The 21,933-nt window shown below is 37.9% G+C and overlaps 1 protein-coding gene and 1 long non-coding RNA gene across 5 annotated transcripts in view; one reads left to right on the forward strand and one right to left on the reverse strand.

The window, feature by feature from the left end:
• The window catches only part of LOC135411924 (uncharacterized), a 28,326-nt gene extending 18,277 nt beyond the window's left edge, over positions 1–10,049 (forward strand). The window contains exon 3 of the long non-coding RNA XR_010429389.1: positions 9,756–10,049. This is a non-coding gene — a long non-coding RNA (uncharacterized LOC135411924). The remainder of the gene's footprint in view (positions 1–9,755) is intronic.
• Positions 1–21,933, reverse strand: part of MEI4 (meiotic double-stranded break formation protein 4) — a 231,324-nt gene that overhangs the window by 191,766 nt on the left and 17,625 nt on the right. For 3 of the 4 annotated variants that reach the window (XM_064650094.1, XM_064650093.1, XM_064650090.1), the window contains exons 2-3: positions 5,732–5,784; positions 3,249–4,978 (exon numbers count right to left, since the gene is read on the reverse strand). In XM_064650094.1, coding sequence (XP_064506164.1) covers positions 3,249–3,279 — 31 coding nt within the window. In that variant the 5' untranslated portion in view covers positions 3,280–4,978; positions 5,732–5,784. The remainder of the gene's footprint in view (positions 1–3,248; positions 4,979–5,731; positions 5,785–21,933) is intronic. The other variant, XM_064650091.1, reaches the window with a different exon arrangement.

The following is a 21,933-nucleotide window of genomic DNA, read 5'->3' on the forward strand; positions in this document are numbered from 1 at the left end:
CCTCGGTGGCCTAATGCATTCCTGCAGACCTTGCCGGGCTGGGGTTCAAGTGCGGCCGACATGTGGTGGTTCCTCAGAGCAGCAGCAGCTGTGGTGCTGGCCTGAGCATCCGCACGGAAGGAGCAGGTGGTGGACGGGGGGTGGCTCACTGCTGTGCACTGCAGCAGCACCCCAGACTGCCCTGACACCAATCCCTGTGCCAAGATGTCAGAGCAGGGAAGGATGTGCACTTTCAACATGACGGGGGGGGGTGAAGGTATGCAGCTGAGTCACAGTTAATGAAGCTGGGGAGAGAGCTGGGGAGATGGATTGTGTATCAGCATGAAAGATCCATAACCGGTGGGTGAGGAGGGAAAGGACAGTGACACATTTTTTCCTGCATATATGCACTGCCTGACAGACAATCAGAAATTGCTGTTATCAGCACCCAAGATACCTTCAAAGACAACTGAGCAAATTAAGTTTAAAATGCCCTGCTATAATATTTGCCCAGTGCCTCTCACTCCCAGAGCATACATTAGGACCAAGGTTCATTTTGTCTCACTGAAAACTCCTGACACATATGGAATAACCAGGATTTCATTAAATAACTAAGAATTCACTGTTGGAGATGAAGTAATCATTCAAGAGTTGTGCTCTCATGAAATGGCTTTTTTCTTGTCTTTAAATCTTTTTTTTAATGACGTGTTTTTCATTCAGTTTGTTATAAGGAAATTAATTAAATTATCTCAATAAAAGTTTAGGCAGTCTTTATTCTGTAACTAAAAGCATGCACAAGAACAAATAATTCCAAAGATATATATCAAGTGTATACAAACTCTGCAGAATCATCTCTTTTGAAGCGATTTTGTAAAACCACTTAAAATTATATAGAAAGATATTAGTCTTATAAAAAAGTAAAATGAATTAAAATATAAGAACATTAATATTATATAATATTATATAATATATAATATATTCTTAATATTAAAATATTAAGAATTAACTTAATTTGTGCTTGTTTGTGAGCATTTATTATTAAAATATATTAAAACATAATTATTTACATAAACATACATAAACATATTTACAACTAGCTCACTTGGTCTCATCTTACCACTTCCAACATTGCTGTAATGGAGGCAATTTTCTGAAAGACTATTATTGTTTTGTAATTAGTTGTATGAGTATAGAGGAAAAAATGGTTCCTCTGTTCCCTCGGTCATAGCATGGAGAGCAGGATGGCCATCTCTGTGTAGGCTCACCTACCTTACCAAAGCCTTATGGAGAAATCTTGGCCAACCATAGCATTATAGCTCTGTCTGTAATTCCCAAAATAAGCTCATGCATACATGCCCTGCAATATAGCTCTGAGGAGATGGTCATGGCTCCATGCTGTGGAGGGGTCTTCACAGAAACTCAGAATAAGCCAGCCCAGAAAAGCCTGAGTACCAGATATTTTTCAACAATTGAGACCCAGGATTTACTGGTAATAGGCAAAGAAGGGACATTTGAAGTTTTTTGTTGCTTAATAGGGCATAACTTGTTTGGTTTAGCCAACATATAGCCAAACCACAATGCCTTACCCAATACACAGTGTTAAATCCTGGAGGTTTTTGTTCTACTGAAGTGTGAGAGTTCTCAGGAAATTTAATGGTGCACCAGACAGAAAACATAAGAGGCCAGAAGTGTCAGCAGTGCAGAGGCCAGCGTAACAGCAATGGAGCTGGAGCAGCCTTTGCCTGCTCCTGTTCCTCAGGTGAGTAAGGGATGGTCCAGTGTCTTCCTGTGCAAAAAGTGCTTTTGAATTCTGTAGCAAATTGCACCTGGAAATAGATAGATGTGCATGGCACCTACAGAGAACATGTGGTGCAGGCTCTCTGGCCATCTCTGCTGTAGCCCCTGTCTTGAAGGGGTCCTCAGCAGCCATGTCAAACCAATTCCTAATCTACATGTGGCTCATAAGCTTATGAGCTGGTCACCTCCAGCCTGAATAAATCTCTTCAGGTATGGCAAATACACAGCTTGCCCCAAGACTTTGCTTGAATTCTCCTAATAAGGAGAACACCCTTGATCCCTGCACACCCAGCACTGTCTGTGTTGTCTGTGTGGCCTCGGACATGTCTATGATGTTGGCAGTGCCGCACACGTGGCCAGCTGCCCTGTGTGCCACCCCCGTCCCTGCACTAGCTCTGTCTTTGTGAGTAAGGCCAACTTCATTCTCAGGTATGACTATCTCCCTCACAAAAAAGGATACAGAGACAGGAGTTTAATCTCTTTGTGCTGAAAAATTAGGACAGGCATAGGTGATCTGTTAGGTGCTACCAGGAGGTGAACAAATTAAAATGTAGGAGTCATGACCATGTCAGACTTTTGAGTCTAATTCTTGCCTTGAGCCAACATGTGAGCAATAATTACACTCTCCAGTGAGCTGCTCTATGGACATGAGTAATTATAATCCCTGATACACAAAAGCGTGTATCTCATTATAATGAAGCACAGAAGTAAACAAAAATAAATGGACTAGAACTAAATGTTCAGAATGCCATTTGTATGCTTGGCTTTAGACAGTTGCCTCAAATTTTACATGAAAAGGAAGTCTGCATGTGGAATTCTGGCCTTATAAGTGGTGTTTGTGTGAATAGTCATTAGAGTTATTTGTCCAATATCTGGAAAGAAAATGGCTATTCAATTCAAATATTTCATTTGGTGGTGATCAAAGTGAGAAGTTTGCAGAGATACACTGCTTCTAAAGTTAAAATTCAATTATCTGTTCACGTTTCTGTGGTAACTAACTCAGTAACATTAATTAATTCAATATTCCAGTCCCATTTTATTAAAATCCTAAAGTACTTACAAAAATAAGTATAAAATTATAAAATTCATGTGACTAGCTGAAGTCAATTAGAGTCAATGCAGATCTAGGGAGCAACTCAGTTCATCCTAGAACAGATGCCTTAAATATACTGTGGATACATGTAGTTAATCAAAAGAATCTAACATAGCAATATACAAGGCTGAGACTTACAAATCTGATCTCCATGTGTTCAGATTTCATTAAAGTCAAATCGATACCAAACTTTCTAGGTATTCACAAAAGCTTACCATGCAAAAAGCTGCAGTGGAAACCCATGTGGTCCACCCAACTGTCAAGACAGATTTGGAGACCAGTCAGTAAGGTTCAGTCTTATTTTTCTACTTTTGTAGGGAAATTAACTACATATGACTACTAAATTCATGTAATTTCCAGCATTTCTGTGTTTCCTTACCTGAAAGAAGATGGCACTGAAACATGTACATGATGGAAATTCTGGTTCCACTGAAGGCAAACAGGACATTTCTTGGATTTCTTTTATTTCAGAAATGCCAGGATTTCACCCAAGGACAAGGATGGTTGTGCCATGTAACCACAGGTGTTCACAGGAAATGAAGATAATTCCCCAAATTTCAGAACAAAATCAAACAACCCCTCCTTGTTTGGCAGCCTCCTGATTACATGTCCCATCAAGGCATCTGCTGGCAACTCTGTTGTAGGGAACAGGTTGTCTTGTGCTTGAAATGTGAACAAAGAAACAAGTGCTGGAGTTCAGTGATGACTCACATCTGGCAGCACATATTCGTGTCACTTCTGAGTGGCACTGGCCTGCCCTGCTCCACAAAAACATTCTAAATGATGTGGGAGATATTTATATGGAGAAGCAAATCATGCTGTACGTGACTCAAAAAGATCTTGTAATTACTTTATCCCTTATTCAAATTACTCTTTAGATCAAGATTGTATTAATACTCATAATTAATTTGGCCTTACATAATGCTTTTAATCCAAGTATCTCACAACACTTCTTGAGCATTAATCTAGTCACAATATCTCAGTGAAGTACTCAAGGAACCTGTGTGACTCTTTTCATCCACTGCCAAGAAGTGGTCACTTCTGGGGTCAAGTAAGGCAGCTGTCCAGTAATGCATAGTGGCATTGTGCCACAGTTTGGGGCGGATGTGAGAAGTAAAATCCCTAATTGGAATTACGGGGGGGTTCAGGAAGGAAAATATATTTATCTGTAATTTCATATTTAAAGGTGATAACTTGTCTTTTCCTCTGAAGATTGTCAAAGGCTCTTTAATGTTCAGTTGTTTTTCTTTAGCTCATGACTTTAAGAGGAATGCCTTACCATATCATGATTTAATGACCTATTTTACTTTGAAATTCCATACCCACACATAGCATTTACTTGCCCAAAGTAAATAGCCAGTGTGATTCTTTGATCAAAACTTGTAAGCACTTGTCAATATTTAACATTTCTCCCTACAAGGCTTATTTCAAGCGGTTTTATTATTCCCACTGTACAGAAAGAAACTGAAGCACTGGGAAAATAAATGATCTTCCTCTACATACTGAGAAAGCAGTGATTAAAAGGTCATCAAATCTTATTTTCCAAGCCTGTATTAGTTTGCTAAGCTCTCACTCATCCTTCTTTCTGCCTGTTAAAACATCCCCAATGTTCAGTCTGTTTGACAATTTTTCTATTTTTGATACCCTTAATTAAAGTACAGCTTGAACACAGAGTCTATAATATTCTGCCTAACGGGAGAGCTTTCACATATCCATTCTTGTTTGTTCCTCTACAAAACCAAGATTTAATAAACAAAAATCTACTAACCCCACTGAAGAAGCTCCACAAGTATCTTTTGGACAACAGCTCCCCAAAGCAGGTGCACCTCTTTTGTGCCTACTGCAGCTTCAGCCCCGATCCATCCCTGTGGGGAAATGCACCAGGCACCAGTCACCCAGGCTCTCCAGGGCTCCACAGGCTGAGACAGGTGGGATACAAGCTTCAAGGATCTGCCAGATGGAGGACAAATGACTTCACATGCAATTCCCTCTTCTTGGCAAGGGGCAGGAGGATGAATCCCATGGACAGGATAGTCACTGATAACAGCTTTGAACTTTTCACAGGTTCTTGCAGCCAGATCAGGCTGTAGTGATCTCCTGTAACCTTCTCTGTAGCACGGAAAACAGCAGATATCACAAAGGAATTTTTACATAAGAGAAAACCCCCATCTTAATTTAGATGCTGAGAAACAAAGGATCTGCTGTGTCTCCAGGTGAAGTACTGGAATGGAAAATTACACTCACCACTGAACAGCAGAGGCTTTACTGTCTCAATTATAAGAAAACATGTCCCTTGTAGGTATTTATAAACAAGTTTGCTGAGACAGGGGAGGAGCCTGAGAAGCCCAGATATTTTTGCCAGGGCCTAGAAAAGCCAAAAGGGCCAGAAAACTCACCTTTCTCTATCCTGCTCATAGTATAACAGGAGAAAAAAAAATATATATATATTTCAAACCTTGGCTTTCATGTGCATATCTTTTTTTTAATTCCCTGTAGCAGAATGTGTATTTTTATGACACATGAAAATTATAACGAAAAATTATAACGTACATGCTAAGAATTTCTAATGATTATTAAATTCTGAGAAAACAAACCTACTACTGTAGTACCTGGGCAATACACGTCTTAAAATATATAGAAATGATGTAAAGACATCTATAAACCCAGTATTTTTACTATCCAGTAATGATATAATCTGCAGTGACTTATACCATCTGTGAGAACTGACGTACATTATTATTGTCAAGGGAGCAGAGAGCTGACATGACCATTCCCAAGATGAAAACACCTTTGTGAGATGACTCTTTAGTAGAGCTCCTATAAGGATGAAAATTCCACTTCTTGAATGACTTAATTTCTCACCAAATCTTGGTGCTTCCAGATCTCTTATGCAGTTCTTTTATGAAAGAGACATTCTGGAAAAAAAAAATCCATCAAAGTTCATTTTTCCAGTTTTCTGATTATGGAATTATTACAACTATGACATTGTGTAATTCCCAAAGGGAAAAATATGAAGACATACTTTAGTCTACAAAAGTATTGTAACAAAAAGTTCTGACATGCTCAACCTATCTCTATGTTACTTGGGTTAAAATTAACAGTTGCACATTTCACTGGAGCAGAACATCTGTCAAAATTTTAATAGCTATTGTGATGTTCTTTAAGCAACTTCTCTCACTTTAAATAATAATAAAAAATTGTACTCTTTCAAGAATTCCTTAAAAAGGAATTTAAATTCTCTTTCCAATTACACAAAAAAGTCCACATCTCTTTCACAGTAGATCATAAATTCCAGATGACTATATGAATTGTGTTCACGATGGTGTGCATCATGGAACAGCTGTAGCTTCATGGCCACAGTAGCAGCACTTATGTTTCCTTTGTAGAAAGATGCATGCCCTTTCTGCTCAAGAGGGACAAAGAATGTCTCTAGAGTCAGCTACAAATAGCTGAAAAATGCTGACTTCATCTCATTGCAGACCAGGGAAACATACATTGGGGAGGGATGAAGTTAACTTCAGGGGATTAAAAGAGAAGTCAAGGTTGAGCTCTTTAAAGTGATGAGGAATGTGGGCTCCTAGGTGATATATCTCGCTCCAAATGAGGTACCTAATTACATACCTTCCCCAAGTTAGGAAAAATAATTGCAAGTTGGAAGTGCCTGTTATTCTGTGCTGACACTAAAGAGAGTGAAAGTTAACTAACTCACTCCTTGATAACTAGCTATGTTCTATTCTAAATGCCTACAATTATCTTCCAATACTATTTTTAAACTGTTTATGGATTTTGATAAGCATTCCTAAAACCAACAGGAAGCCATGCAGTCTGGGCAAGTGCCAGGGTTTACATGCCTAAGGGTGATGCCAGAGCAATGACATTAACAGTGCTAATTGTGCAGCACCAATGTATTATAAACTCATATCTCATGTTTAATTTTTCAAACAATATTGCATTTGAGTGAATGGATGAATAAATGTGTTTTTTGAATATTTCTATAACTGTACTTGCTGCTGTACATAAAGTGGATGAAATATCAAAGACAACACAATAGATATAACAAAACACAGTGCAGTAACCAAAACACAGTGACCAGATGTCTTGGTTTAGCACAGATTTGTAGATACTTTTCTATATGCAGAGCAGAAGAGATCTTTGATCTTATTTGCAAAAATTTATATAAAGAAGTGGAAGCATAATTTAGAGCCAGGTTTAACTTTTAAATGTGTGTGTGCTAATGCAAAATATAGCTAAAGCAATCACTTGTTAGAAATGTTAAACGAAAGTATTGCTGCGTGTCATTGCTCTGTTAGGATTTAGAGGCACTTAGAGGGAAAAGTGCAGACAACCAGCTGCTCGGATAAAAAGGGACTGAATTCTCCTCTTAATGGTATTGGCACATCACGGCTGGCAGAACAGCAGAAATACCTAAATTAAAAGTTAATTTGGGTATCTCCACATTGTGCAGCACTCTGGCATATTCTAAGTTGCCTTTGGTCGGACTGCACAGATGTTACAGAGGGGAAAATAAGCCAGTTCTCGTAAGTTTACAGCATATGTTTTGCTGCACTGCTCAGATCTGCTTGGCTTTACTAGCCAAATTCAAAAAGCATGACATGGCAGCGATTTTTCTCTAGTTGTAACCATTTATTCCACGGCAAAATTGGATCACTGGTAGCAAAGGAAAAAAACAGGTGGTGGGGGAATGTAAACAACAGAGAAGCAATAGAGATTCTCCTAGAAAAATGTTCAAGTGAGTTATTTACACTGAAACAATAAAGGGCATCTCAAATGCTAAACAGTTTAACATCCTACCTTAATCATAGTTAACCAGCTATACAGGTTAAGATCATTACAAATAAATTAAGCCCCCACCCCCATACAGTGTTAATCAAATATAGAATCAAGACAGACGGAACCTCAAGTAGAAAAGGAAACATCTCATTTCTCAGTCATACTCAGTCATCCAGGAGAACAGATGGCCTTAATAACGTACCCTGAAACATCTAGTTACATGAGAAACTTCGTATAGTTTTTCAGGACTTTTAATTGTTCCCCCGTGTGTGGAGAGAGCCAAATGTTTTGATAGATTAAATAATAAATATTAAGATAGACTGTGTTACAGCACATACAAGACCTTGCTGAGTTACTGTTAAGGTGGATTTAACAAATACAACAATGCAAGGAGGTATTCTGCAAGTCCAGACTGTCACACAGACAAGCTATCTTAATTTCTTTGGAAGTCTTCCTCATAACAAGTTGGGAACCATGGCATCTCACAATATAAAAACAATAAGGTGTGTATGATAACAGATTTAGGGTCACTAAGAACTTAACCTACATAAATGATATGAGTGGAGCAATGGCCAGTAACTATAGCAAAAAGTAAAACCCGAACAGGAGAGGGGAATGGACATCACACATCAGCACGCCAAGCTGAAATGCAATACTATAACTACAAGATTAACAATATATTGGAAAAATCTAATAGAATTAATGTATATTTAGTGATAGAGATGTAGTTAAGTACCTAAACAGTAGCAAAACTAGATATAATCAAGTTCATAAAGTCTTATTAATCAACATCACCCCAAAATAAACATTAAGCAAAGCAAGGAAAAGTCAGCAACAGCAAATGTGTGTACTGAACTCATAATCTTATATAGAAATATAGGATCTACACCTTTATTACCCAAAATATGTAAAATATTTCCTTCTAGTAATATAGACCTTAGGAAAGCATAGGAGTTCTGCAATTTTAGTCAATCATATAATTTAATCCATGTTGTGATTGTGCTGCTTAACCAAATTAAATTTTGTGATGCAGTTAGAAAAGCTGTTCCAAAATGGTGCTGCTTTGATGCTTATAAACCTTCTTTTCAGGATAAATTTATTAATGGCCTCTTTATACCCATTTTTTCTTGTGCCAGCAGTGGCTATTAGTTCAAATAGCTTTTCTCTGGTGTATTAACACACAGTATTACAGACATGCAATATTTTGTTAGGCTGTGAAAGCCAAGTTCCTCACCGAAGACAGAATCATAGAATGGTGTGGGTTGGAAAGGAACTTTAAAGGTCATTTAGTCCACCCCCCCTGCCATGACCAGAGACATCTTTTTAGAGCAACATCAGGTTCCTCTAAGGCCCATCCAGCCCGGCCTTGAACACTTTCAGGGATGGGGCATCTACAACTTCTCTGGGCAACCTGTTCCAGTGCCTCACCACCCTGATAGTAAAGAATTTCTTCCCTAACACCTAACCTAAATCTCTCCTCTTTTCCTTTAAAACCATTCCCCCTTGTCCTATTGCTACTGACCCTGGTAAAAAGTCTCTTCTTTCTTATAAGCCCCCTCTAAGTATTGAAAGGCTCTCATATAAGGTCTCCCAAGAGCTTTCTTTTGTCCAGGCTGAACAACCCCAACTATCTCACAGGAAGGTGCTGCATCCCTCTGATCATTTGAAAAACTTTCTTTTCCCTAAGCATCTCAGATGTCTTTCTCTGCTTTTCAGCATATTTAATTCTCTTGTGTAAGCAGCTATAATTGTACACTACACTTCATGTAAGCTCTTGCTAAAGTACTGTTTAGTACTTCCCTGTCCATGAGAATGTTTTCTATTCCTATGGCTGCATCACATCAGGCTATTGGAGGATCACTACCTGTTACAATTTTGTTTTCTATTGTTCCAACAGGTGACTTTATTTGCTGCAGAAACTCTAGATACTACTCCTTAATCCATTGATATAACCTTTATTTCACTGCTGGTTACTGCCACAGTGATCCTCAGTCCCACCAGTTTAATCTTGTCTTTCCTGAACAGTAAACCTATTACTCATTAATATTTATTTTCCTTATGCTTTATTTTCCTTATGCTTCTTGCTGGTGTACAGGAAAGAAGCAGGGGATCCAAACTAATCAGCAGCATTTTACATGTATTTCCAAGGATACAAGAAAGGAAGGAGGATGGATGATCAAGACCACAAGGTCTGTTTTGCTTAACTGAAGGCAAATCCTGTTCTGCACAAATACCAAGTGCTGCAAAGGTGAAATAACCATGTAGAACACCTAAAACAATAGTGCTTCCCCTTTTGGCTTGTATAGTTAGCCAGTATGACACACCTTCTTAGCTGTCTTTGCAGTCTGCTTTTCTTTGTTCAGAAGTAAATCTGATTGAATCAATGTTTACAGTGGTCCATAAAGATGTTTTTTTTTTCCTCTAAATGAAAGCAGAAATCTTATGGAGCAAGAAAATTTACAGGGCTAAGCCTATTACCAGCCAGCTGTTGACCCAAGAACTTCCTCTCTGGGTAGTAGTGCAGATGTTTTATGAACCAACTGTGGAGGTTTTTCCATTCCTAGTGCTCATTGCCCAAATACAGGGACTTTCTATATACACTCCCTGCCCTTTCATGCAGATCCTAATTGCTATGGATTGCAAGAGTGCAAAAAGCCTGGATTTCAGGCACTTCCCACTCATACCCATTGCAGACACTTCTACCATGAAAGAGTTAAATTGCAGTTGGTAAGATTGCCAGACCCCACTCCCCCACCCCTCCCTGGGGATTTTGTCTAGCTGAAGTTCTGCAAGGCATACCCAAGCACTCAGGAGGCAAGATGGTTATGTCTATACCAGTAAACATACTAGTACCAAGGTCCACTCATTAATCCCCAGACCAGCTGGCTTTGTCTGGCTGTGCCCACACTGATAATTTTTCTCAGCCTCCAAAATGGGATATCCACTTCAAGCTGTCTGTTGTGGATGGAGCCTGTCACGGGCCAACCTGTGCTGTGGAGCTGCTCAGGAGGGTACTAGTTTGCTCAGATCAAAATGTGCCTGGGACTGGTTTAATAATCCCTGCATACATTTGATTGCATCAGTTTAAATTAGTATTGAAGACAGCCATAATGATGCTCATACTTTTACATATCAGTTACAACTCCCATATACATATATTTTCATTTGTGCCCCTTCTTATGAATGGATAATAGAAGTAGTGCCAAAATCTTTATTTGCAGCTATCAGAAGGTCTGGGAGTTCAAGAACTTCTAATATTATAGCTCCTGAAGCACAGAGATTTATGAGTAGCAATTAGCATTTTTGTGTCCCCAGATCTTGCCTTTCACAGGCAATCTGCTCATGCTGCAGATGCTTGTAGCATCTACTGCTTTGTGCAATGATTTCCAGAGGCTGGAAAAGTTTTCTTGTATTTCAAAAATTCTACAATGATGTACAAGAAAGACAGTCTCGTTTAAAAGTGTAAAGAGCTAAAAAGTAACTTCTCTACACTTTAGACATCTTGACAGCTGCACTGCTAGAGGCAGAGCTGTACTATTGGAAATCTTTCAGGGTGAAAAAATAGGATAAGAAACAGGATAAGAGAAGTAGAATTAGAAAACCACAAAACCCCATATTACTCACAGGATGCTTGCTCTGCAAGATGTCCAAAGAAGAGATTGCGACAGTAATGGCAAAAGAGGAAGGTAGAGGAAAGCCAAGTTTGGGGAAAGAAAACCAGGATCAGCAATCTCAGGAACTTAGAATACTTAGGTATATTGTCCAGGTTGTCCTGTTCTTATGCTGAAGTGAGAGTCAGACCATGGGAATTTGAATAAGGAAATTTTGAAGCAGTCAGAAAGGGCCATGAGAAAGCAAATTATAGATAAGAAAGGAAGAACATTATTTGGAAATACAATTTTGTATGATAATGGACAAGCCAAATAACACTCTGGATGAAATCACCTTACACAAATAGGGAAAGTGAAACACGACTGTCCTGTAATTGAATACAGATCTAACCAAGGTGACTATTTCTGTTAAGTATTCAGCACACAGGACTGCAAGTTCACAAAAAAAAAAAAAGGCAAGCACATTCCAGAGACACCTATATGTGTGATCACTGTTTAACCAATCAAGCAGATGAATAAATCAAGTGAAGATTAAGTATATTAAAATTCTTAGCATTAGACCAGAATAAGAACAGAAAAAAAACCCAACCCAAATCAAACTTGTTTGCAAGGGAACAGATCTATTTCTTTGAAATAAGAAATATGAAGGAAACTTGTAAAACTGTGAAAACCGTTCCTAACTAGCAATAGTATAGTTCTGCAGGGTTATTCTGCATTGAAATTAGAGACAGCAGTTAGGAGTTGCTATCAAAACTACCCATCTGGGTACAATTTGTTTGCTATTTCCTATCTAGTTGTGCATTCGCTTTACTGTTTTTTAGTTTTAATTCTGTATCTCCAAAACTCTCACCTTCTTCAACATAAAAATAGGTAGATTGAGGCAGAAGTATTGTTTACTGGGTGCTTATTACAGGGTGGCTGTTAAACAAACTGATTAGGGTTTTGGAAACCATAAAACAACTAATCTGGATCAAGGCACATGGTCACATAGTCAAATTGAGCCTTGTTTCCCATGGTTTTAAGTGGTTACCTCTGGGCTTTCAAATTAGACTACTAGACAAGAAATCCAGTTAGTGCAAGCCTGTCACATTGCAGACAGATTGTATTTTAATTGAAGTACCTGTCCACTAAAAGGCACTTTATGCATTAGAATAGTTTCCAGACCTTCACATTCTGAAAAATACAATTTCTTCTCCATAGAAATATTGAAAACTTTTCATCTGAGATCTCAGTAACAGAGGTTCAGAAAAAATAGTTTTATATTCAATAAGTTGGAATCTATAGTAACTCGATATTGTGAAAACAAAAGATAACATAAAAAATCTACAGTCAAATTGACAGTGCATTCAAACAAAGGGTTATAACAAGAGGCTTTTTAATTACTTGTCTGCATTTCCCCAGGTTTAAGCAGAGTTATTGTGGGCAAATAGTGTTCACAAAATTTTATACACAAATAATAATTTAATTATAGAGGGATTATAGAGTTGTAGACACTTAGAATGGAAAATGCTACAAATATAATGACTTCTTGAAATAATACCAGCATAAAAATTCATTATTTAATAGTTTCAGAATATTCACTGATGGCCATGGAACAGTTATGAAATCCTCTGCTCTGGGTTTAGGATGGATATATATATGTCTGTCTGTCTCTGTACAGGTACACAGAGTTATAACCCAGTTATAGTTCTGTGTGTGCATGAGGAGATGGGATGTTCTCATTTACCTTTTAATTGGAAGTAAACAGTGTCATAAGTCTTGTAGACTCTTAAAGAAACTATTAGTGTCTGAAGAAAACAGTAAACACACAAAATGAAAATGCAGTGTAAGAGCCATGAAATAATCAACTAGAAAATATGTTTGGACATGATAGAATTCCACTGTAACTATGAAAAAAAAAGAAAATTAGCATAGTATGGCTAAAATGAGAGAAACATGAATTACAAATCATCTCAACTGCCTGGCCAAAATAAGTATGACCTTTAGCTCACTTTAAATCAATTCAACTACACAATTAGGATCTCAACCTACAAATAAATAAACAAGTAACAAAATGTGATGACCCAAGATTATTTGTGCCTTTCCCACAGTAGCAAGGAGCCTTTTTGGATGACCCTGCCCAGCTCTCAAGAACTTTTATTTGGGGTACTTGTGTGGTAAGTGGAAACAACCATACAAAGCTAGTGGGGAAGAAAGAAAATGCTTTAAAGGTGGAGATAAGTAAGTGAAAATCACTTTCTTAGAATTCATGGAGATTTTTCCCCAGTTTCTGGATGATCTAAGACTAAGGAGAGCAGCCCATGGGAGAAGACATAAATCAGTCCCCAAAATAGTGCCCCAGAGTGCCAGGATAAAATATTATAGTAACTACTAAATAAATGGAGGGTTTTCTTCCTTTGGAACTTCTTAAATTAAGCTAAGTATTTTTATAAATGATATGTAGACTTGCTTGGGAATTTTTCAAAACTGAAAACCAACCAAATAACAAACTCCAAACCCAAAAGGAAAGGTTCAAATATTTTACCTTGCCACTGGGTGATTAAATAATTACTGTAGACCTGCATTACATAGCACTGAGATGGTTAAGTTTCACTTAAAAAACTTACTGTTACACTTGAGTTAAAGTAGAGTGGATGCACAAAGACCAGCTCTTCAGGAGTCAGTGCGGCATCTCAAAATAGAAAGTAAACTAGAGCAAGATGAAATTAAAGGCTTCAATTAAGATCACAGTGAACCCAGTATATGAAAATGTCAAGAAGTGTTGTTTAGCTTAGAATGACAAAACAAAACAAAAGAATGGGAAGCCATGTAAAAGAAAGTGTCAATGTTTCTTTTGAGTGAGACAGCACAAATTTTGAAACTCTGGCAATTTCACACGGTGTAAGTATTAATTTGCAGCCAGTTCTGATAAATTCAAATGCTGCACAGTGTTAAGCAAAGGATGTATGTGCAATAGTGTGAGAGGACAGATAGGTAAATGTCTGAGATGTATGTCTTAACCCTTACCTTACAGTGGAGACCAGAAGACCAAAAAGTTCTCTCAACTCAGAGCCAGATTTTAGTAAAACACAAACCAAAATGATAAATGTTTTAAAGGTTTAGACTTAGAGTGACTAAGTAAGACAGAAAAGAAATAAAACTGTACATAAACAAATCTGCTCCATCTATCATATACCCACAGGCAGGTTCTTGCTTCTCTGCTTGCTTGCTGTGATCACAGTAGGTTTTGATTTACAGCCAGCTCCCTCTGATCTCCGAAAAGTTCCTCTCTGCCACAGCGGGGGTTGAGTTACGGGTGAGTCAGATCTCTACTCATTCCAGTACTATCTCCATGGGCTACAGGTCCTGCCTTCTTGCCATGTCCCTGTCACCCACAGACACTTTTTCTTCCCCTGGGGCCAGTGACCATCTCCCAAGCCTCTGGAGGCTGGGTCGACCCGAGTCCACCACTCTGCTGAAAGGCACATCACATTACAGGCAATCTGAGAACAAACTGTCCACCACGTGTGCCACAGTCTGTTTGTATTTATTTTTAGAATCTGATATTTGGACCACAGATACTGTTATACTGTTTGGCAAGATGACAGCTTCTGATTTAATGAGTAGAAAAGTATAGTTTATTTGACTATATGAGAATAATGTTGTTTCCTGTGTGAATCCATTGCCAATATTAATTAGTTTTTTCTGTGTATGAGTGTTTTTTTCCTCTAAGAAACTCTTCCGATAAAGTCTTTTAGAAGTTTGAAGACTTTATTTATCTGTGTTCAAAGGATTTAACAGTTTTTACATGAGCACAATCAATTTTGACTTTTTAGTGGGTACTATTTTTATAGCGTCAAATTAAGGGAAAAGTTTAAGAGCTTTCGCCTCCAAAGGGGAAGCAATTTCAATTTCATTCAAAACAGCACAAAGAAAATTGCCTGAACAAAAAAAAAAAATGTAGATATATCTGATAATCATACTGGCAGGTTGGAGGTGATGAGAGCAAGGATGAGTGCTGCCCAGGGAAGTGGTGGATTCTCCATCCCTGGAGGTTTTTAAGATGAGACTGGATGTGGCACTTAGTGCTATGGTCTAGTAACCATGGTGGTGTTGGATCAAGGGTTGGACTTGGTGATCTCGGAGGTCCCTTCCAACCCAGCTGATTCTATGATTCTATGAGTGCCAATATTCTGCTCATGGAATATGAGGCACTGAACAAAGGACTCAAAGACAGAGAAGTCTCCCTGATGTAAAGACTTGCCACATGCAACATCCAGGACGATGTATTGAATCAATGTCATCTAGGTTCAGTTCAGGCCATTTAATGACAAATAGTTACGAAATAAAGCTGCAACTTTTGCTGACGAAATTGGTTACACATTAAAAATATTTTTCTTTCTATTGGCGGTCACTTCAGCAAGTCTTGTTCAGTACACAGACTGTGGCCAATACCATTATATATAGACATCTTTAGTGAGACATTCTGCATGCAGTATGTTTAAATTATAAAACTGAAAAAATTAAATGACATTATTCACATAAGTAAAGTTAAACATCTGAGTGCAAAATACAGTCCAAAATTGGGAACCTATTTTTGCAGTCACCAAAATTACTTGCAAAACCTTGTGTTAATTCACATAGATTTCCTCTATAAAGGAAAATTACGATATTTCTACATAGGAACAAGCTCACTTAATTTTGCCATCTAATGATGAGATTGGCATATTTAAAATCAGGAATGAGATAGATGCAGAACTCAGTTTTCATTAACATTTTGCTCAATGAATGGGCAAACCCTTTGTGTTTTCTGAGAATCTCTCTGGAATTTCTCAGAGGATGCAACATAAGTTGATTAAAGTACCAGAATTAATTTTAAATAGATTATGATAAAAGACATAAAAGAGTATGAAAATGCCCAGAAATTTTAACTATTTGGTTATTTTACTGTTTTGTGGACTCATTCAAAAAGAAAATGTTGCATACCAATTCCAAGCAATTAAAAGGTATATAAAATGGACATATGGTGCTAGAATCTCATGATAAATATAAATAAAAGAGCCAGGAAGCAAATATTAAAAAAAAAATAAAATTGCAAAACAGCTATCTGTACAGCCATCTGGTTAAAAGCATTACTCATGTTTAGAATACATCCAGTATCTATGATTGGCTTGAGCAAACATCTAACCTGTGCTCCAGGCAATCACATTTTAATTGAGTAAAATGGCACATGAGGATAGATTAGAAAAGCTTACACTTTTGTGGCACCTAATTCTGTCAAGAGATTCATGAAGGTAATAACATTAATAAACGAGTAGCAGTCTTAACTTACTAAAAGTCATGTTCTTTACCAGATTTTCTTCTAGTGTCTTTCCATCATAAAAATCTGGTTATCTCCATTAGAATAAAAAATGGAAGTAGATTTAAATCATCTTTCTATACACACAGAGAAAATCTACACATTCAAGTGAAAAGGATTTCAATAATATAAGAGAGAAATGAAACCAGAGAATTAAAAAAAAGAAAAGTCTTTATAATCAGTTAAATTCTCAAAATCTTTAAATTCCTAGAGAAATTTTATTCTTTCTTTCACTCCTTATTTTAATAATTTCAAAGCCAGAAGGTTCCTTTTAGGCTTTCTAGCATTACCACATCACTCCAGCCTCTATGCGAGACCCTGATGTTTCTGAGGGTAGTGTCAAAGACAAAATAATACATTCACATTCCTGGCTGCTTCCAAGCCTGGATTTGCCATCTGCATCTGACATCTGCCTGTGCCTCTGTGAGTCATCTGCTCAATGCAGTGTATTGCCATAGAAAGTTCCCTGGGCAGTTCTGAACTGCAGTGTCAAGCAGAGGTGCAAGTTGAGAGCCTGTGGTCAGTCACATTGGTGCTTTTCCAGAATGACTAATCCATGAGGGTAGAGTGGACACTGTGCTTCTGATTTTAAGACCAGGCTCAGGTATATGTGTAGCACTGCACAGTGTAGATGTTTCGTTTACTTTCTGCAGTCAGTGGGGAGAGAGGTGCTTTCCAAAGGCAATGCATGCTATCTGTCTTCATGCTTATCTCAGTATGGGTTGAGTTACCCCCTCAAAGACTGTGCTTCACTCTAGGTCCTCCAGGACTTTTCCAAGCTTAGGAAAGCTTACCCCATTTGAAAGGAAGGGAAATTATGTGCAGAAAAATTATTAATTGCTTAGAATGAGATGGAGTTCTTTGTAATAAGATGTTCTGGCAATTCAAAATGGGGAAAATGGTAATTGGACAGGAATACAGAAGAGACCTATAGAGATCAGCATTCTGGGGTGACACCAGTTAAACAAGGAATATGGTCATTTGTTACCCTTGTAAAAATGACCTAGTATTATAGAGGTAAACTGAAGGAAAATGTGATCTAATGTTTTAATTTGCTACTTAGCAATTTGATTTTTGTTTAGCCTGACAATCCATTCTGCTACTTTTTAAGACTTTTCAAACTCATGGTTTATAGTCATTAATGGAACTTTTTCTAAATGAATAAATATGTCAAAGGACTTTAATACCAAATCAACAGTAAAGCATAGAGAGTCGTGCTATAGAGTGTCTGATATATGCCAGTGTGCTTTAACATGTTCTCCAATAAATGAAGTAAAAAGGGGGGACCCATGTAACAACTGAAGGGTCCCACAGAAAATCTTACCTAACTGTTAAAAGTACTTTTCTGCAAAAGAAGATTGATGTAACTGAAAACATTAGTAGTACTGAGTTCTTCCATATGGCTATCTTGTTCTAGAAGATCAACATAACACCATGTGGCATCCCTTTTAATGACTGCACAAATGACTTACAGAGGGAAAGCTTACGTTTCTTCAATGCCTACATTTTTTGCTATTGAGAAATAAATAAAAAGCATTACATTTTCAAAAGTATTTATTCTTATTCAAATACATTGTTAGTGTCTCATAAATATATATTTTTCTTAGAATAATTCTACCTGATCTAGTGGGTGACATCTCTGCCCATGGCAGGGGGGCTGGAACTAGATGATCTTTAAGGTCCCTTCCAACCCAAGCCTTTCTGTGATTCTATGAATTTGTACTTTGTGAATTGTTTATGGAGATAATTATAACCATAATTGTATGTCCTCTAAAGCTTCATGACCATATGGCTCAGTGAGATTAAGTATGCTAGAAGGAAGTTCATGTCTTCTTATTTATTTAGCAGTCTTTCAAAAAGCCAAGAAAATATTTTATAGGAGAAAGAAAATTAATTGATGTTATTTATTTAGATTTTGAAACTGCCTTTGATAAAATCCCTCACATTGAATGGATAATGAACTTCAGAAGGATCAAGGTGAGAAGCAATTTGTTGCCATGGACTAGAAACTGCTTAAAAAAGGTGACTGCTGAGATACAACAAATATACTCATAAGGTTTGTTCAGTTACGTATCTGTAGCAGTGTTCTGGGGAGGGTGCTTAACAGCAAGATAGCAAAATTATATAGGTCAGGCAAACCCAGGCAAAACTAGGACTAATATGGGAAACAGGGAGTGTAGTGAGGTGACAATAAGAAATTCAATGCAACAATTCATCTGGGTGCAGTTCTAAATTACTAATCACAGCTCTCTAAGGATCACTGCTCAACAGAGATGACAATCAGAAAGTAAATACTAGGCTACAAAAGGCTGGTATGAGGAATAAAAAGATCACAAGCCCATTATAAATCAAGATACATCTGCTGCACTAAGAATACTGTCCCTAGGTTAGCCTATCTCAAAATATAGTCATTCTAAGGGTCTATGTGTCAGAGACCTGAGTTGTATCTGAGGCCCTGCCACAGCTGATCCATGGTTGTGCTCATCAGTGTGGCACAGGAAAATATTGTATAGTTTCACTGTTGGGAACTGAACCTTGGAAAGAAAAACACTAGATCAGGACAGGAACTGAACCTTGGAAAGAAGAACAATAAATTACTGGTTAACTGGTTAACTGGTGGGAACTGGACTTTTAGAAGAAGAAACAGCAAAGCTGTTGTTGACATGGAGCTGGTATCATAAACCATTGTGGTCTCAGTTTATGCCCTGGCCACACATGAGCCGATGTCACAACTTGAAAATTCCGCTCCTGTGAGGGGGATATAAGAGGTGTTTCTGGGTTGGATGGATGAGGAGGACGAGATGCATACTGGGCTGATTTCCTTTTTAACATCTCTTCCTAAAACCAGCCAATATCTTCCAAGCCACTTCAGTTTAGTTTATCCTCACACTTGTCCATCTAAAAAAACCCTCTCAATTTTTATTTCACTCAACTCCTTCTTGCTTGTTCCTTCCCCAGCAAGCACAAAGGTCAGGATGAGGTCAGGTTTTTTTATACAGATGGTCATATTCCTCGCATCAGGGGGGATCAATCAAATATAAGAGATCTTGGGGAAGGCAGGTGAGGTTAGGGTCCCTACCCTGGATGTCATGAGCTGGAAAGGCACATCAATGGCACATCAAAGAGATGAAAATCTCCTTTGTTGCTATGATATGGTATCTTGCTATAGAAGGAACAAATGCAGACTTTAGTTCTTATTTTCTAGCATCATATAATTCTTCAGTGGAAAATGAAGCTTCCCCTGAAAACAAACCCAGCTGCAGTTGTGTAGAGCTTTGAGATCACTCTAAACTAAAGCTGCTTACCCGAATCTTGTTCATTTCACAGTCATTTTATAGTGCAAGAAGGGTATAATGCAATACATTCCTTTTCCCTGAGAAAACTTCTCAGTCTTCTCTCTCCCCATAACTGCTATTTCTCTTTGAATTCTCAAATACTTAAAATAGCCTCCCCTTTTCCAGAAGAGCAGTCCTCATCAAACTGAGTCCTCAGATAAAGATTACAAAATTAACTGGGAAGGGGATGCTGTAAATGACATGGAAAATATAGTAAATACATAATGCTAGGACTGGCTAGAAAACATCTTTATGCTACATCCCTTCTGTGTTTCATTTTCCACTGCTGCGTTCCGCTGTTAACCTCTTGTCCTGTGCTGCTCAGAAAGTGCCCATATTATCAGAGTAAGACTCCAAGGCTTAATAATTTAGCTTATTGGAGCTGGCACAAAATGTGGCAGAACTGATGGCAGAAATAAGACCAAAATAGATTTGATGGATTTAATAAAGCACTTGTAGACAGAAGTTGGCTTAATACATAACAGACTGGTTAGGGTTTTTTTTTTGCTAGCCTGACAGTGACATGCAGGACTGTAGCTACAGGAGATGGAGTTAACAGGGACTGATAATGCAAAGCATAATGCAATAGATAAAACCATAGCTACACAGAGAATAGCTTGGGGACAGCCAGGACAGCATAACACTTCGGCAGCTTGAATGGCCAGGTTGCAAGTTCATCCAAATAAAATCAAAACTCTTTAGTTCTTGCACAATTTTATATGGGAGCCTGTTCGACACGCAGATTACCTTGCAGAGAGAAGGTAAGGTAATTACCTCTTACCTTCTTCCCTTGTAGAAGCAAGAAACAGAATTTCTAGCTTTAAGGAATTGCAACACATTTCACGAGTTTCAACTGTGACTCCCTGAGCTGCAGCTCCAGGACAACCAGTACCCAGCCTTCAGCTTCTGGGGCACTCTGCAGCTTTAGAGCAGTACCAAAGAGGCTCAGGGATGCTTTTTCAGGGAACAATGAAATCCTCTTGCATGCCAGCAGTGAGCTAAGAGAAGAAAGGTATGCTTTGAAGGAGAGAGTTCTGTAGATCTAACCCTTCATAAATCATGTTTTCAGCATATTTTATTCTTCATAACTATCAAAGTAAAATGGAAAGAGAATCTTATAATAATCTGGCCTTTAGACTGAGAATTTTGAACAAATTCACTTTGGTAAAATAACACATCCACACCATGGCACACCACCTCAGCAGGCTGGCTGGAAGGTGTGGCCAGTATGGCTGAACAGGCAACTTGAAACCCGGTGACCTCTGTTTTGCTGCTCTTGAGTACCCTTGTCTTATTTTCCTCACTAAGCAACAGTTATGCAGGCCTGACTAAACACCATGGAAACAATTTTGCTGAGGTTTCCCCCAGTGTTTATTGCACAACACCTATCTCTAATTGCTGGCAAGCAAAATTACTTTCAGCGACAGAAACAAACCCCTCAAACAACCTAAATCAAATTTGAGACAGTAATTAAAAGAATCAGAATACTCAAGAGAAAATCTTCCTTTTTATTTTTACTTTCAGTGGAGATATAAAGCAGGGAAGAGATTCTCTGATCTATTTTAATTATGAAATAATATTAGAAATGACACCTTAAAGGATGCAGGTTAAAAAAACCCAAACAACAGATTAAAAAATTAAAGACTTTTTATTAGCAACACTAGAAAATGGAAAGCTTCTGGTATAGGAAGCCTGGACTGATGAACTGACGATACCTGGACGAAGCAATGGTTTAATGGCTTCATTTTTATTATGAAGGTAGAATTTTTATATTTACCTATTCATACCAATAAAATATTTTCTATCAAAAGCTGCAATTTCATAGGTCAAAACATGGCACAAACATAAGAGGTGTGTAAGGATCAAGGTTTGTCTTGTGAAGAAAGGATGAGTGGGAGGAGGTTCTGCTTCTCAAGAAGAATGCAGGTCATCACTTACACAGAAGAAAGAGAATAAGGACTAGTGTGCTAGGGCACAGTGGGTATCAGT

Source organism: Pseudopipra pipra, chromosome 3 (assembly GCF_036250125.1).
Source record: "Pseudopipra pipra isolate bDixPip1 chromosome 3, bDixPip1.hap1, whole genome shotgun sequence".
Classification (NCBI taxonomy): Eukaryota; Metazoa; Chordata; class Aves; order Passeriformes; family Pipridae; genus Pseudopipra; species Pseudopipra pipra.